The sequence below is a fragment of the Crassostrea angulata genome, chromosome 2 (assembly GCF_025612915.1).
Source record: "Crassostrea angulata isolate pt1a10 chromosome 2, ASM2561291v2, whole genome shotgun sequence".
Taxonomy (NCBI): domain Eukaryota; kingdom Metazoa; phylum Mollusca; class Bivalvia; order Ostreida; family Ostreidae; genus Magallana; species Magallana angulata.
This window is the reverse complement of record NC_069112.1, coordinates 10,075,641-10,091,983: the sequence shown is the minus strand read 5'-3', so window position 1 is coordinate 10,091,983 and position 16,343 is coordinate 10,075,641. Positions and strand designations below refer to the sequence as shown.

The 16,343-nt window shown below is 30.8% G+C and overlaps 1 protein-coding gene across 1 annotated transcript; it reads left to right on the top strand.

Moving 5' to 3' along the window:
• Positions 1–4,640: 4,640 nt before the first annotated feature.
• LOC128172990 (multiple epidermal growth factor-like domains protein 10) lies at positions 4,641–13,557 on the top strand. The gene is made up of 9 exons (XM_052838739.1): positions 4,641–4,755; positions 5,678–5,887; positions 6,742–6,978; positions 10,052–10,192; positions 10,384–10,524; positions 10,826–10,963; positions 11,156–11,293; positions 12,061–12,198; positions 12,577–13,557. Exons 1-9 carry the CDS (start codon positions 4,689–4,691, stop codon positions 12,798–12,800), a joined length of 1,434 nt encoding a protein of 477 aa, XP_052694699.1. The 5' UTR covers positions 4,641–4,688; the 3' UTR covers positions 12,801–13,557.
• Positions 13,558–16,343: the final 2,786 nt, after the last annotated feature.

Below are 16,343 nucleotides of genomic sequence, written 5' to 3'. Positions count from 1 at the left end.
TTAAAATGAAACTGCATAATGTGCTATACTTTGGATGTGTTTGTAAATCGTCAACAAGGTAAATGAAAATGTCTACCAGATTATCGAAAAAGTAGAAATAGACAAGATTATGTGACCATCTTTGCTTTGAAAAGTCATTTACACTATAGAAGAAAATGTAAGGTACAAGTTGTACAGAAGAGTACTCTTACAGCGATTACTTAGTGTTCTTAAAAACAACCTATTGTAATTTGTAGTTTTTCAAACATTTGACTGTGAAACACCTTTACCGATATTTTTATACTTGTATTTGAAGATATGCTCAGGCGTCAATTTAAAGATAAACATACTTCTTGTTTGAATCATGGTTTTTTGTTGTATTTGCTTTTGACTTTTCACTTTGTCATATAATTATAACTAGCTCTTTGATTGCTCGACAGTCTGTAAAAACAAAACGTTATATTCAGCTGCACGTGATATACGAGTTGAGGTGAATATTTAGTTCTTTTGATTTTTTTCTACATTCGCGTAAATAAGGATAATGACTTTTCATTTTGATACTTTTATACAATATGTAGCTGAGCCATGAAATAACACAATTATTTCTTCTTCTTTTCTTCGCAAAATACGATGATTAAGATGCTCTCAGATTTAATTTGGCTCAGTTTTTAGTGTACTTCTCGGGAATCTGCAATAATTCTTCAAAAGGTGTTATACATATATATATAAGTTGTTTACTAATTTAGATTTTAGATGCCAACCGTATGTTAATTGTAATTTAAAACAATATGAGCTGTATTTTAGAATTTGATTTGGCTGCAAAAACCTAATAGTATGAAAAGTCTGCATATAATTTAAACTTTTATGATAAATAAAATTCGGAAAAATCATTAAATTTTGTCAGAAAAAAGAATGATCTTCTAAGGTGTATATAGCAGATCAATTTTTGTACAGGACGACAATAATTGAATTTAACTTCAATTGAGGCTTCTAAACTGATTTTTCCACCAAAAAATGACTAACAGAAATTGAAGCCGTGATATTTTTGTTGTTTTAGTAGAAAATAACATTTTAGTAAAATAAAATTCCAGCTTGAAAATTGCAGCTCATATTGCTTTAAGTAATTATATGAAACAAGTTTTCGCTAGATTTTGAACTTTAAACACTATAAATTACCCATTGAAACTGGTAGATGGAATGACATAGAAAGAAGTAACAGGTTGTGTAATTTATGTTAAAGAGACATTGGAGATGAATTTCATTATATTTTGTGTTGCACTGTGTTGAAAAACGAAAGAGAAAAGTATATACCAAAATTTTATCCTTTTAGACCAAATATTGTTAAATTTAACGAGCTTTTTTCCTCAAACAATGTAAGCTTATTATGCAAGCTATGTAAATTTGTAAGTATTGTTTACGAGAAGGCTAATCCTCTTGGTTATTAATTCCTATTTATTTATCTACATAAAGAAATTGTACTTTTATACTTCATACATATTTTATTATAGAATCATTATAATTGTTAATTTTTCTCTCCACTCACGCATAAAGTATAGATTGTGTATATGCTTGTAATATTTTCTATGTTGTAAAAACAACCAAAGAGATAAAGTAATCTGTTCAACTGTTCAAACTGGTAACTAATCGGAGTAAATCACCACAATGACTGAAAACCCCCCAGTAATAATTGTAAATTTTCAAAGCAAGATTGAGAAACCTCTAATGATGTTTTTACTATGAAACCCGATCGCTGGAATTTTTTAATAAATCGCTTGTCTTATACATCAGAGTGGCCCAAGGTAAGACAATTATAACAATACTTGTAAACAAAGACTTAGATACTCTTGTTTATTAAAAAGCAATATCTCATACATTGTTGACTTACTCAATGTGTCAAGTTCTTTCATAGTATCTTTTGTGGTTTATATTACTTTTAAATAGTGAATGTACTTCGTTACACTATACTCATATTAGGGAAACTAATACATATACATGTATATATGAGAGCAAAGATCCCATTTTTCAATACTAAAGGATTTTAAAAAATGATGTATTGTTTTTTCAACCTAAACACATTAATTATAAACATATAATTACATCTTACAGTGTCCTTTTCTGTGATTTTAGTGTTCTATGATAACACTAGGAACGGATTTTGTAACGTATGGTCTAATACAGTTTATTTCATGCGGCTGTGGCGCATGGATAGAAGAAGGGGTTTGTATAATTATAAAAATTGATAGTAACGTAAAATGTAAAAAATCTAAGTGAGCAGTAGTTGAAAATAATATAAATATAAGTGATAATGATTCAATTTTTGAATGTTTTACCTGATCTTATTGTAATACGGGCTTTATTGAATTTGATCACCGTGACCGCATTTGATCAGCTCATACTATTTTAAGAATGATTCCCTTTTCCATAAATAATTAAAAGTTTACATTGACTTACCCAGAACACTGTCATAGACAAATCATTTTATCTTGCACACTGACGCAGTCAACCTTACACATTGCTAGCAAGTATATGTTTCGTATACACAAATACAAAAGAAAAAACAAAAAACAAAAACAAAACAAGAACAACATAAAAAAGAATGCAATATTCTTTCTTCGTTTGTTTTCTATACAACAGTTGTATGAATCAGAATTTTTCATGTGGAGTTTCTACAAACAATTTTCAACAGAAAAAAAGAATTATGTAAATAAATTAAGAGGACTCTGAGGTTACTTTTAAAACAATTTGGAATTAAATAATTATAACATTTAACATTGCATAATGAACAAAGTACACACTAAGCAGCACAACACAGCTGCATAAATTTGGGCATACTCTCAAAAAATAGATTTTTCCAAAATGTGTGTGAGTGATAAAATATTGCGTGGAATGTACGACCCTGATTATTTGACGAGTATTACACTTACATCGGCGGATCTGATAATGTAAAACACATCACACCGCATTGGAATTCTTATACATGAAGGTGACAGCTGCAATGCTTACATGCTTCTATATTTGTAGAATATTGAACAGGAGATTGCACGCACTCTGTATACACCAGAAGGGCAATGTTGAAAACATCCTGTGTACTTAAAAAAATGAAACAGGAGTTGTAAAATGGCTGGAATACTCAATGCATTCTTTCTATCGCTGTTTGTATCCATATATTTGACTTTTAGGAAGTACCCGATTTGTTTGGATAACATTTGAAATAATTATTGTAAGGTGTTAAAACGGAATGCTAGAGTGTTTTTATTTTAAAGCGACTCAGACACGATTTGACTTAATATTTTCGAATTTTATTTCTCCATTTTCAATGTTTATAATGATTAATATTTAAGTTTATAATGCTTTCTCAAAATGTGCAAGTCAAATATCACGTTATAAGCAAGATACAGAGTTCATAATTCTTTGTTTTGTAAACAAAGCTCGAATATTGTCATTTTTCACATTTATAATGTATGGATTTTTTCCGAATCTGCATCTTAAGAGGTGCGAATAGTCACTTTGGCACTGGCATAATTATCTGGCATAATGTTATAAGTTTATGAATGTACTCAATATGCGATTTACTACATTCCATCACTTAATTACATGATTTTTGTTTAATTATCGATAATAGTTATGTTTTTATTGAAAGAAAGCTCCATTAATAGCAATGAAATGTTTTGATACTAAGAACAAATTTAAATAAAAAAGTCAAATGATAATTTTAGGATGAAAATAGTCATTATATTTTACTAGACAATAAGCCTGCTCGGATACAGTGATATTAAAGTTAAAAGGCAATTTTGATGACTTTAATCAATAATGAAAGAAATTGTACATTTAGTTTTTAATTAATCACTTCAGTAATAGTGTGATTTAAATTATTTTTTGCATGCTGCGTAAATTGAGAGGTGTAGATGTAAATAAAGGCGAAATGAGACTCCGAACGTCCAGTGTAGTAAGTAATTAAGAAAAGGATATCATTTTAGGGTAAACTCACACATGTACGACTGAAATCGACTATCGGAAACATGACGGTACGATTCCTTTTTTTTTTTGTTTTTTAATAGTAGCAGTTTAAATTGAAACAAAAACGCTTTTTTTTATATATACCTGTATAATCGATTTTCATATATTTACAGAATATGTTCCGAACATTTTGCAAGAAAAAATGTTTCTGCATTATTGAATTTCATCAAATGTAGATATATAATAAGTCAAAATCTGAATGTTGTATTATATACTAGTATATGAGTACCTACAGTGTACCCTACTTATTCCCACCTACCTTAAATTATGATTTTACACCTGAGTGATAACCAGTGTATATATCATATGTTTTTGACTTATTACCTGTATCTATCACCTGGGATGCATGTAACATTTCAAATGCAACAAATGAATAAACAAATAGATTTATGATTCAGTAATTATTTTTTAATCATGATTTTCAGTAATTAAATAAAGTCAGCATAAGGGACAAGAATTTATACACTATACATGTATGTAATCTTTTTACAGATGTGGTTATTATCTACATATAATTAAAATAAATTATCAATCATTTAATTACTAATCAAAACAAAAAATAGCACGACACACTGACTGGAATATCGGCTGCTGCGGTTATTATGCAATTCTAAGTTCTATTTTTAGAATACTGCACAGTCTGCTTACACTGGAGATGCAATACCACTCTGTGTGAAGTCATGTAACAGGGGATGAAAATGGCCGCAATACTCAATGTATTTCTTTTATTTCTATTTGTTTCCAAGACTGTGACGTACAGTGAGTAACTTAAATTAACTCTTTACTTTGTGGGCTTGATATAATTGAATCAGTCAAGTTAAAGTTTTACTCCGTGTCATCTGTCACTCATGCCTATATTGCTAATTACTATTGTTTGCTATTCTTATTTATATCGATCATTTGTTCATTATTATCATTAGACAAGAATAAGGCTTCGGATTGTTCGGGTGTAGTTTTTGGATTCCCAGAAATCGCCCAAACCGACCTAAAGTTAAATAAAATGCATTTTTACCATCTTGAGCATTTTAATGTTATTGTCGCCTGATATAAAGAAACACCTGATTATCCCCGAAGATAGTTTGAACAGCATTTGTAATAAGAATACCGGCATGTAGCATCGTTTTTGAAAGTGGGGTGGGGGGGGGGTAGACTTCTCCAAAAAAAAATCTTGACAAGCCCCCCCCCCCCCCAAAAAAAAAAGGTTATTTTCTGAAATCCTGGAAATCTTAATCCGGGGGAGGGGGTGTGGGTGATTGTTTTATATAGAAAACAAGCACACGATTAAAATTGGTAGGTGTAGAAAATAATCCTATGATAGTTGAATGTAGAAAGTTATAACCATTGTTATATTTTCAACAAATTCCTTACATGAAACTCATGTTTCAATCTTTTTTTATTCATTCACTAACCCTGAAGCTTTGGGTTTTTGTTTTGGTTTAAAAAAAATAATATTGCAAAAGTTAAGTACATGATTACAAGATAAAATCAGAAAAAAAATCAAAATTAACACCCCTTTCTTAAAAGATATCTTAAAAGCCCAGATTAACAGTATCCAATTTACTAGTGCAAGAGGATTGATTTACTATTAGATGAAAATACCATGATTAAGACATTACAATATACTAAGTAAATATAAAATTTAATATTATATGACGTTAATTTAATGACAATCTTTTCCTAGCCCAACTTGTCAATTCCAACACAATCGCTGTAAGCAGTTCAACCTACCGAAGTTACGTGGCATCACGGACTGTGGACGGTAATACCGACCAGAATCACACAAGTTGTTCTCACACCAATGTGGGCAGTAGTATCACAGAGGCGTGGTTACGTATTGACCTTGGTACAGTCTACAGTGTCAAATCAGTCAAGTTCTGGTACAGAGGGGACAGTAAGTATTATGTTGTAGTATTTATTCATATTATGATGAAATATAAGTAATAATATTTGTTTTAATGACCATATATTAAACTGTAATTTAGAAATGTAATTATTCTAATAATAATGACCAAACTTGATTACGTGTTTGAATATATATATATTTATTCAATAAGTTGAAAATAACATAATAAACTATTTCAAACATTCTGCGGGTTAAATATATATTATATAAATAGTGCCTGTTTGGGAGGGTAACAGTTGAAATTGACACCCCGAGAAAACCATTGTCAACCGACGCGAAGCGGAGGTTGACAATGGTTTTTGAGGGGTGTCAATTTCAACTGTTATCCTCCCAAACAGGCACTTTTTATTTTGTTATACTGAATGTTTTTTTTAAAATTTTTAAGAAAATTTTACTGCTTTTATATAGGAATAACGTGAATTCTACAGCGAACCGTACGCGCATAATTTTCGCGCATGTAACATTTTTTAATGTTACCCGTTGCCAAGTGCGTTGCTAACGCTGAGGATAATAGTAAATATTATTAACTGCGTCTTAACCAATCAGATTTCAGTATTTAACATGAAAGTATAACAAAAAAAATTACCTTCATACTTATTTACATAATTAATTACCTCATAAAATTTACTGCATAGTGGTCATTATCATATACTGATATACGTAATCATATTTCGATGAAATATAATTTACTTAAAGAAAAAAATTATCATGTTTTATGGTTTTCTTTTGTGACATAATTATAAACAGATTTAATTAAAATGTTCATGACTTGAATATTTACCCAGGAGCGTCCTTAAAAAAATCATAAAAACTTAAACTCTTTTCATAAAACCATTACATAGGGGGATCAGCGTACTACAACACATTACGACTCCGTGGGTACTCTCTCCGTGTGTCCAATGATACCACTGTACCACCTCCAGAGTCATCATGTTACACAGATCCAGGAAACGTCATACTACCGACCATTGTACAGGAGGACTGTGAGAGGACAGCTCGATACATCTGGATTTATCAGAACAATTACCCAAATAACGACCTGTGTCCAATGCTTGCAATATGTGAAGTCCAGGTTTTCGGTATGTAGCACTTTTCTATAACAGGATAATATGTTAATACTTTTTTCTTATTTGGTTTGTTAATGACTAAGCTTCGGCTTCGCGTCGCCGTCTATGAGCTGGATTAACCCGATATATTTATGTAGCCAGTCACCAACAAACCTATATCAAGTGAAACATTCATTCAGAAATTTCAATGATCTACCCAAATCCATGTAAAAATGGCCTTTACATCTCGTCCAATTTTACACATACTCTCCAAAATATCATTCTCATCTTTCAAAGACTCTTTGAAAATCTGCGCTGCATCTTTGTTAATGAACAATTTTTTGTTGCTTTTCAATTCTAAATGTTTCTCCCTTTCCTCCACAGAGATTCGAGCAAATCTCGACGCCGCATTTTATTCTGCTCCAGGCAAAACAATATGAAATCAATTCAAAGGGCAACTACTCTAATTTGAAAGTAATGTCAAAGGGCAACTACTCCAAATATTTTTTTAAACCTTAAACTTTTATTAAATATCATGAAATGTCCAGATGAGTAGGCTAAGCGAATCGTCAGCCATATTGCAGAATATTGATTCTCACCTGATGGTCATAGAGATATATCCTGCAGTCACGTGTGGTGTATAAACCAATGAAAGTGTGCCATTGTAGTTCATTTTGTTATGATCAGTTGTGTTATAGCGCTTAAGGTACCTCAGTACACCTGCACTCGGTTTGTTCCCGTTTTGCACACATTTGAAAATTAGGTATCGAAAAAATGTGTGCGAAACGGGAATTTGACCAGGTGAGATAATTGCTTAATTGCTATAGTCTATATCACAATTCCTGCGAGGGCAATTGACAAGAAAATAAATAAAACATATCTACTCGCAATTGAAATTTACATGAATTTTATGTTACAATATAACTTGCATAAAAGCACATTTACATAATCATTGACATCCATATTCATGAATTGGATTTCAAACATCAATTTGGTCATGAACAATTTCATCATTTTTATTAAACAAGAAAGATTATTGAAAAAATGTTGAGTATGTAGTGCCTTTGTTTAACTTACTGCCTATATAGGAAGTACATATACATGCTAAAATTTCGAAGAGAAATATCATATGTTAATATTTAATTATTGCTTTTGCTGACATAAATGGAAGAAATGTGTCTAGTGAAAACGCTGCTAAATATTTTTCATTTATGTTGTGTTATATCTTGAATAATCGAAGAAAATAGACAAACTGTATGATGATAAATAGGAAATGCTATATGCATGCTTCAAAAACTGTAAAGATTATTTCACAAAACCTATCAAATGTAGACCTAATTCATGCATTTTCAACCTTTTCAGTTTGAGGTATATTGCATCAATATTAAAATATTATTTTTGTCAGATTTTTTATGTACTTTACCTCTGATTTGAAAAACTAGAAAGTGACCCGCCATATACTAAAGCGGTGATGTCATAAGAACTACTGTAAAGGTCGCTACTTCAAACATTGAAATATTTTGTGATAAAGATCTGTTTTCTTTCATAATATTTTTTCTGTTGATACCAAACAATCAATTATAAACATGCGTTTTACATAATTTGCAACTCAATTGTAAAAATAGACACGGAGTACCCCATATGACTGTCTATGTAGTTTTCTCCTTTATCATATAATAATCCATTGAATCAGCTTCCATTTGGCTTTGGACCAACAATTTTTCCTAATTCATTTGGTTTTATATTTAAGGTAAATGGACAAAAATGTAAAAGTCAATTCATCTAATCTAATCGTTAATTTTTTATCAGACTTTTTAAATATATCATTATCTTTATTTTATCAAACGAAAAAAACGGTGATAGTTATTAGACCTAAAACACAACAAAATATCTGTATTCTTCTTGTTTTATCGTCAAGGCACTGATAAAACACAGGTAAAAATCCAGGTAAAATCTTTGACCGAAAGCAGACTATAATTGCTATCACAACATAAATCACACCTATTGTTCTATACCCAATTATCAAATGTGTGCAAAACGGGAACACACCCTGCACTCATACTTTGTAAGACACTACGTCACAAGATGGCGATTTAAATGTTTTGTTAAACTGTTTATATCGTTTATATCGGTTGTATATCGTATTGTATTGTTTATTAGTCAACAGATGTACAGCTCATAGACATATACAATTAATAAACACATGTTATAATACATATACTGGTCACTTGAAAAAGGCAAGTTTATACATGAAGTTTTCTGATTACAAAAGCATTCTTAATATATTTACCTAAATTGCACAAATCCTTTACATTTTGTGTTGACAATAATAGAATTAATTTAAAGACAGAGGGTTTAATATAATAAAACTTCTTAAGGAATTTTTCTCTTAAGTTACAGTAATAGGGACATTTCAATATAAAATGATATTCATCTTCTATATCTAAAGTACAAAGAGGACATAAACGTCTTTGTAATGGAACATTGTTATATCTGCCAGTTTCGATGGTAAGACAATGGGATGATAATCTTAATTTACATATAAGTTTCTTATATTGTAAAGGAATTCTTTTTGTTAGATATGACTGCAAGGTACAATGATCAACTAGATATCTATAGATTGTACATTTGGAAGAGGCATTTATGTCAGCTAGTAAAGACTGTTTAAAATTATCAAAAATACGTTGCTTGGCGATCGTTAAAATAATTTCTGGCTTTTCAAAATTTAAATTTTTGAAAACGAAATTGTTCATCCAAAATTGCATTTTTTTGTTGCCTATTAGACTTCAGAATCAAATATTTTCAGCTGATTTGAGAAAATATTTCACGGTGTAGTGAGCCACCTTTAATGTTATCATAAACACGTATAAAAGCAAAAAAAAAGTAGGTGACTCGAGCCCCTTTGCTTAATACATATCTTTAAGGAGTTAAAATATCTCAAAGATAACTTGTTCTAACATTTGTATTTTCGTGGCATCCTGTTATGCGTCGTGGTTATTTATATTTTTAAGTGACAATTTCGGGTTTTCATTCACTTAACAGTTATGAAAGAATGACATATTTTTTAAAATACCGCATTTTGTTTTCATGAGATGATTTTTTTAAGGATGTGAAACTGGACATTATGGGGAGAACTGCTCAAGTAATTGTAATCATTGTAAGAACAACGCTACTTGTGGCATACAGAATGGAGAATGTGATAATAATGGATGTGCTAGCCTTGTATACCAGCCTCCGCTTTGTAAAGGTAAATCTCTACCTTATGACACTAGGTTTCAGCCCTTTCCGCGATATTTATAATTTACATCAAGGTAAAGGTACCCACCTACATAACTATATAGACACTCTGTAGGCCTTAAAACTTCGACGAAATATCGATTTTCAGTTTATATCAGATAACCGACATTAGGTGATATTTTCACAAGTTATTTATCCTAGAATGTTATACTGGACATTATGGTGAGGACTGCTCCATGAAATGCGACCATTGTAAAAACAATGCTTCTTGTGAAAAACAGCATGAAGAATGTGATATCCTTGGCTGTGCTTACTCTGGGTATCAGCCTCCTCTATGTAAAGGTAAGATGATAAACAACTTAAGGAAAATAAACTAGATTGCTTTTGAAACCAGTTTTGATATAAAAAAAAAAAAAAAAAGAAATTTCGTTTTATTTGTAGTGCTTGGTAAAAATTTGGTCAAAGTATATATATGAAATAAAATCTAAATATTATTTATATAATTTTCATGAAAAACACAGCATTTTCCATACATTAAATCAACGTCACAAAGATAAACAAATAAAATACCTGGGTATAGGACAGACTTATAAAGACATCATTTATTTTGTAAGGACTATATAAACAATAATTGTATTAACAGGTTGTATTCTTGGGATGTACGGTCTTCATTGTGAGAGGAACTGTAGCCGATACTGTGGGTTCGCTGACTGTGACAGAAAAACGGGCACCTGCTTAGACGGCTGTAAGAGTGGATACATCGGGAGTTTCTGCAACCAAAGTAAGGCCCACTGAAGAAAGAGCACACATTCCTAAGACCATTTATTGTTTATTAGTTTACAAATGTCTTAATGTATACACATATACACTGTCTGCCTATCTGCCGGTCGGTCGCTCCGTCCGTCCATCCATTTATGCATCCATTACTCCATCTACTCTGACATCATACCATTTATATATAAATGATTTTCAGCTTGTCCTATTGGTAAATACGGACCAAACTGCAGAGAAATATGTGGACATTGTTACAACAACTCAGACTGTTACCATGGTAACGGGACATGTCTGGAGGGATGTGATCCCGGTTATTGGAACCATGAATGTAAAACACGTACGTTTTTTTTACTATCAATCTCTAAAACACATGTGTGCTTTTTATGATAATTCAGTTAAATTTTTGGGTGATTTTTTTTACAAAAACAATGCCGAAACTTGTGCATAATTAAACGCTTAAAATAACCAAACTTGTTTGAATTATGGTAATTTTTTTTTCATTGATCAGAGTACATTTATATTAAATATAAATATTGCTTAGTAGCGGGGACAGATCGTATTTATGTTAAACTTTCTTCAGATAAAATTATTTTCAATTCAACAAAATAACCGTATATAATTCAAAACCAAATAGAACAGACAAACATGTTTTTCAAGCGTCTTCTATAACAGCTATGACAGTTTTCGTGCGGTTTATGAGATTTAAGCTTTGGAGTTTTGACTGACTTGATAACGCTAATCCTATTGAAAATAAGCAATGTTTTATCGTTCCACTCTAAAACATCAATTACGAAAAGGGTACATAACAAAAAATCATATATACCCGTTTTCTGGTCTAAATGGAGGAATGTTTATATTCAATTCAGAATTCCCTCCTAAATTCTCATTGGCTGTCCCAAAATAAAAACCGATCATGGTCAGAAAACATGGCGGACAAATTCAACTTGCGTTGTTGACATACAAGAAAATAACAAATACTAGACTATGGACTATACTCTTTATTTGTGGATTATTTCCTGCCATACACAACTACAATGTTTGAACTTAGGTAAGAAACGCAAATTTTATTGTCATTTATACGCGATTTAATACATTTAATTCTAGCCTGCGGCGACGGCAGATATGGTCAGAATTGTCAGTACACATGCAGCGGAAACTGTGTAAATGGAGAGGCGTGTGATAAAACAAACGGAAGTTGTAGGTCCTGTGTCGATGGATTCCAGGGATCTAAATGTGACAGAGGTAGATCATTGAGTTAAAAAAAACAACAGAGATTATGATTCTTTTCTGTTCTTATATATACAGTAGATATCATCTAGTTACTCTGTATCAACGCAATTTATCCTCATGTTATAACACTGTTTAAAGTATATTTTAATTGTAAATGATGTATATACAGACTTGTCACCTGTCATAGTAAGTTATTCAAGTAAAGCACACAACCAAACCAATCTGCTATTTATCACTAGGATTAATGTTTAAAACTTTTTCATCTGATCTAATTTGTATGTTTGAATTTACTGCATTGTTCAACGGATAATTAGCATTTAAGTATGCATTGCTTTTATTTTTAATATAGAATATTTTTAATGCTTAACATATAAATGATGTTAATTGTAGATATTCGCCAGTCACCAACAGATTTAAAGAAGGAAATGGATATAGATCATCTGAAGATGGAAAGAATGATGCTAGAAAATCAGAAAACAGAAAAAGAAATCAAGAGGCTGGAGGCAGAGACAGAGGTTCTACGTGTTAGAAAGAACGTTTTACTAAGACTGCAAGGAATACTAAGCGAACTCTCTGAAGTTGTTGTTCAGTTGCTAAATGACAGTAACATTTGACCGGTCAATATCTTTCATACTAAATTTATTACATTAGTTAATAATTTTTGTGTCTGTTTACGCGTCTGTTAATGCAGGATATGACATGTTATGATTTAATAGAGTTTAATTCACTATAATGGCAGATCAAGTAGTGAAAACGAATCAATGCATTTATTGCTACTCAATATATCTCCAAAATATGTATTTCAGAGCCCTTGCATTTCATATTCACCTCTGAAATCAACTTATTACGCAGATTAAAATGAGTGACCATTTCTTCGTTAAAATGTAAAGGATTTCTTAAGGAACTTATTTGTTATTAGGAGCTGCTGATTAGGATGGTCTTGAACACACACAATTCGATACCTCGCATGGTTTGGTATCACGGCTTGATAGATTTTGTCATTCTTCGCATTTATCTTATTTATAAGAATAAAAAATCAAACGACTCAGCTATAAAATACTCCCTGGTGTTTTAATTTCTTTGATTAGAATATATGCTCCTGTGTGTTAGGAAAATGACACTATAATCCACACAATTTGTCTACCATGTAACTGTGATATGATGTATCGTAAAGCATGCTTTATTTTTTTTGAGTTATCTGAAAAAGTCATGTATTTACCTACATTTTTATACTTCATTCTATCGTCCACATTTTTAACAGCGTAATGTCTTTCAGGATATACAGTGTTTAAGTACTGCATGCTTTCATAATGGTGCATGCTATTTTTTGTTGTTGTATTTTACAGTTATCTTAAAAGGGAATACAATTACTGACATTGTTACCATTCATTTTGTCGCCCACGTCTAAAACAGCACTTTGTCGTTTAAGATGTAGAGTGGGTAAAGTACTGCGCACGTTGAACACTCAGCGTCCACTTTAACGGGGATCTTATAAGAGGTAATTGGGACAAATTTAGATAAGTGACCGTGTTTTGTACTAGTTTACAGAAACAAAAACTAAACACTGGGCAACATTTGAAAGTTCATTCTTATTTAGATTTGATGAGGTTCTGAATCCTAATGGAAGTATTAACTAATGATTAAATAAAGAAATTGCAAGATAAAAAATGTTATAATTTTGACATTAACCATCCAGTTACTCCCCCTTAATTTATTCGATCTGAAAAATGTTTTTTTTTAATTCATGACCACTCAGTTTTTCTTAATGAAGACAAATTATTTGTTTCAACTATTGATGGCTATATTGAGATATCGTTTATCATAATACTAGAGATAAAAAAGCAACAAATAATGTGTATAATTATACACCTTTTGATATATATTATAAATAAAAAAAGCCATGTTAATTGCCACATTATACATTTTAATTCTTTTTCATATTTATCATACTGTTCAGATGTAACTCTCATTTATTAAGACTGTGTCATGCAGGTTTTTAAATGCATACAATGTATGGCTGACATAGGATTTATGGCCATCGTTAAGCTCTTCTTAAAATTGCTTTAAGGTGCAAAAAGGTAGCTTAAATACGATATATAAGCCACATTTAAGCTATATATGATGCTTTAAGGGGGGCTTAAAGGGGGCTTAAAGAAAGCGTAAAGATGACTTAAAAGTGGCTTTAAGCAGCTTTAAGACTATCGTTAAATCAATATTATGCCACCTTCAAGCCATTTGATAATGAATAAAGTCTTTCTTCAATTTTTATTCATTTAATTTTATGATTATAAACAAAATTGAATTTGATACCCTATAAAATGACTGATTTTTGTATTTCTAGTAAATGAGATTCACAAAATTCTATCTAGTACCAAAAATTGATTTAAAATGAATTTGTTGAAGATTAAAGGAGAACTGGACACTGATCACTTGACTATCATTACAATGATGCTTTGATGTGCTTACTCTAGTATGACGTCACAATTGATTTGATTGTATGATGATATGATATCATATCAGGCATGGGCACGATTACTTGAAAATGTATTCGATTTATAATCGATTACATAGTGGAATTTTGTGTAATCAATTATTAATCGATTGCACTCATTTTTGTCCTGTAATCAATTGTAATCGATTACTTAAAAACCGGTAATCGATTAATAATCGATTACTTCTATTATTTTTCACTTAAATGTAAATGATACCTCTTCTAAACAAAGTATATAAACTCTTCAAGTTGATTTGAATTTAGAGTTATATAGGGATTTTCATTAAGAATGATATAAAAATTTTAGATTTCAATTTCAATCTTATTAAGATAACATTTTATTATTTCTACTGCTTATTCAAATTCAAATGTCAAAGTATCAAAATGGAGAGATCAGTAAGTAAACAAGGTTTATTTGTATGGTTTAGATGGAATCTTGACATTGCACCTTTAACTATTTTAATTATTATGTTATTGGTTTCTTGAAAATTAGAATTTGATTGAAATTTGATAATTAAAATATTATTGGTAATATGCAAAAATAATTGAGGGAACCTTTCTTCTTGATTTGGATTAATTGTTTTTAGAGCTTGTAATTGTTCTAATTAAAATTTAAATCCTTATATGGGCCATAGTTTAATTGTGATCTAAACATAAGGGTGGTCATACCTCATTAACTCCATTATTGTGGATTCCTTAACTGACCAGTACAAACACCCTTAGTGACACTTACACACCCCATTCTCTCTTTCTCTGGCAAAATAGACACAAAATACATGTATACCCCCTGTCCCTCTCTGTTTCTCTCTCAATAATGGTCAATCATTAAGCAGTTATACTGAGTACTCTCTCTCTCCTCTCTCTCTTTCTCTCTCTCTCTCTCTCTCAGAGTAACTCTTATGGTCAATTCTCTCTCTCTCTCTCTCTCTCTGTCTCTCTCTCTCTCTCTCTCTCTCTCTCTCTCTCTCTCTCAGATTAACTCTTATGGTCAATCAATATGTAGTTCTAGTGATTTTTTCTCTAAATAATGAAAAAATGGCAAGGCAGAGTGAATGCATATTGAACAACTGACTATCTGATTATATACTCAAGTTAACCAATAGTTCTATTTTAAGTGAAGAAGGAAAATCATACTTACTACATAAATATTATCAAATTTATTCTAATTATAATATTATAAATCACACTTGTAGAGTATTTTTTCTTTTAATATGTGCATCACAAAATATTTATGCGAAGAGTAATCGAAAAAGTAATTATAATTACACTGAAACTTTTAGCTGTTATCGATTAAAATACGATTACAAGTAATCGAAAATCTCTTCGATTACAGATTACTGTCGATTACTTGAAAAAGAGTAATCACTACAATCGATTACGATTACTCGATTACGCTTACCCCATGCTTGTGTCATATATCCATTAAAACATCATACAGGATTTGATAGATCTTTTTTCTTTACTTAACAGCTCTAAAATAGTCATTGTCACAATATGAGCTGGGGACATTTAACATTTTAATTTTAGAAACGTTAATGTATAATATCATATACGGTTAATATAATCAGATATATATTCTGATAATAATCGGTTCATGTTAATTGATACATCTAAATAATGCATTACTTTTTTGATAGTTCAAAACAGAATTTGTCACAAAAAGGTC

Bases quoted from the DNA above. Each gene is read 5' to 3' on its own strand.
- LOC128172990 (XM_052838739.1), top strand. From the start codon at position 4,689: ATGAAAATGGCCGCAATACTCAATGTATTTCTTTTATTTCTATTTGTT. The intron at 4,756-5,677 runs GTGAGTAACTTA...ATCTTTTCCTAG, and splicing joins TTCCAAGACTGTGACGTACA to CCCAACTTGTCAATTCCAAC. The intron at 10,964-11,155 runs GTAAGGCCCACT...AATGATTTTCAG, and splicing joins CGGGAGTTTCTGCAACCAAA to CTTGTCCTATTGGTAAATAC.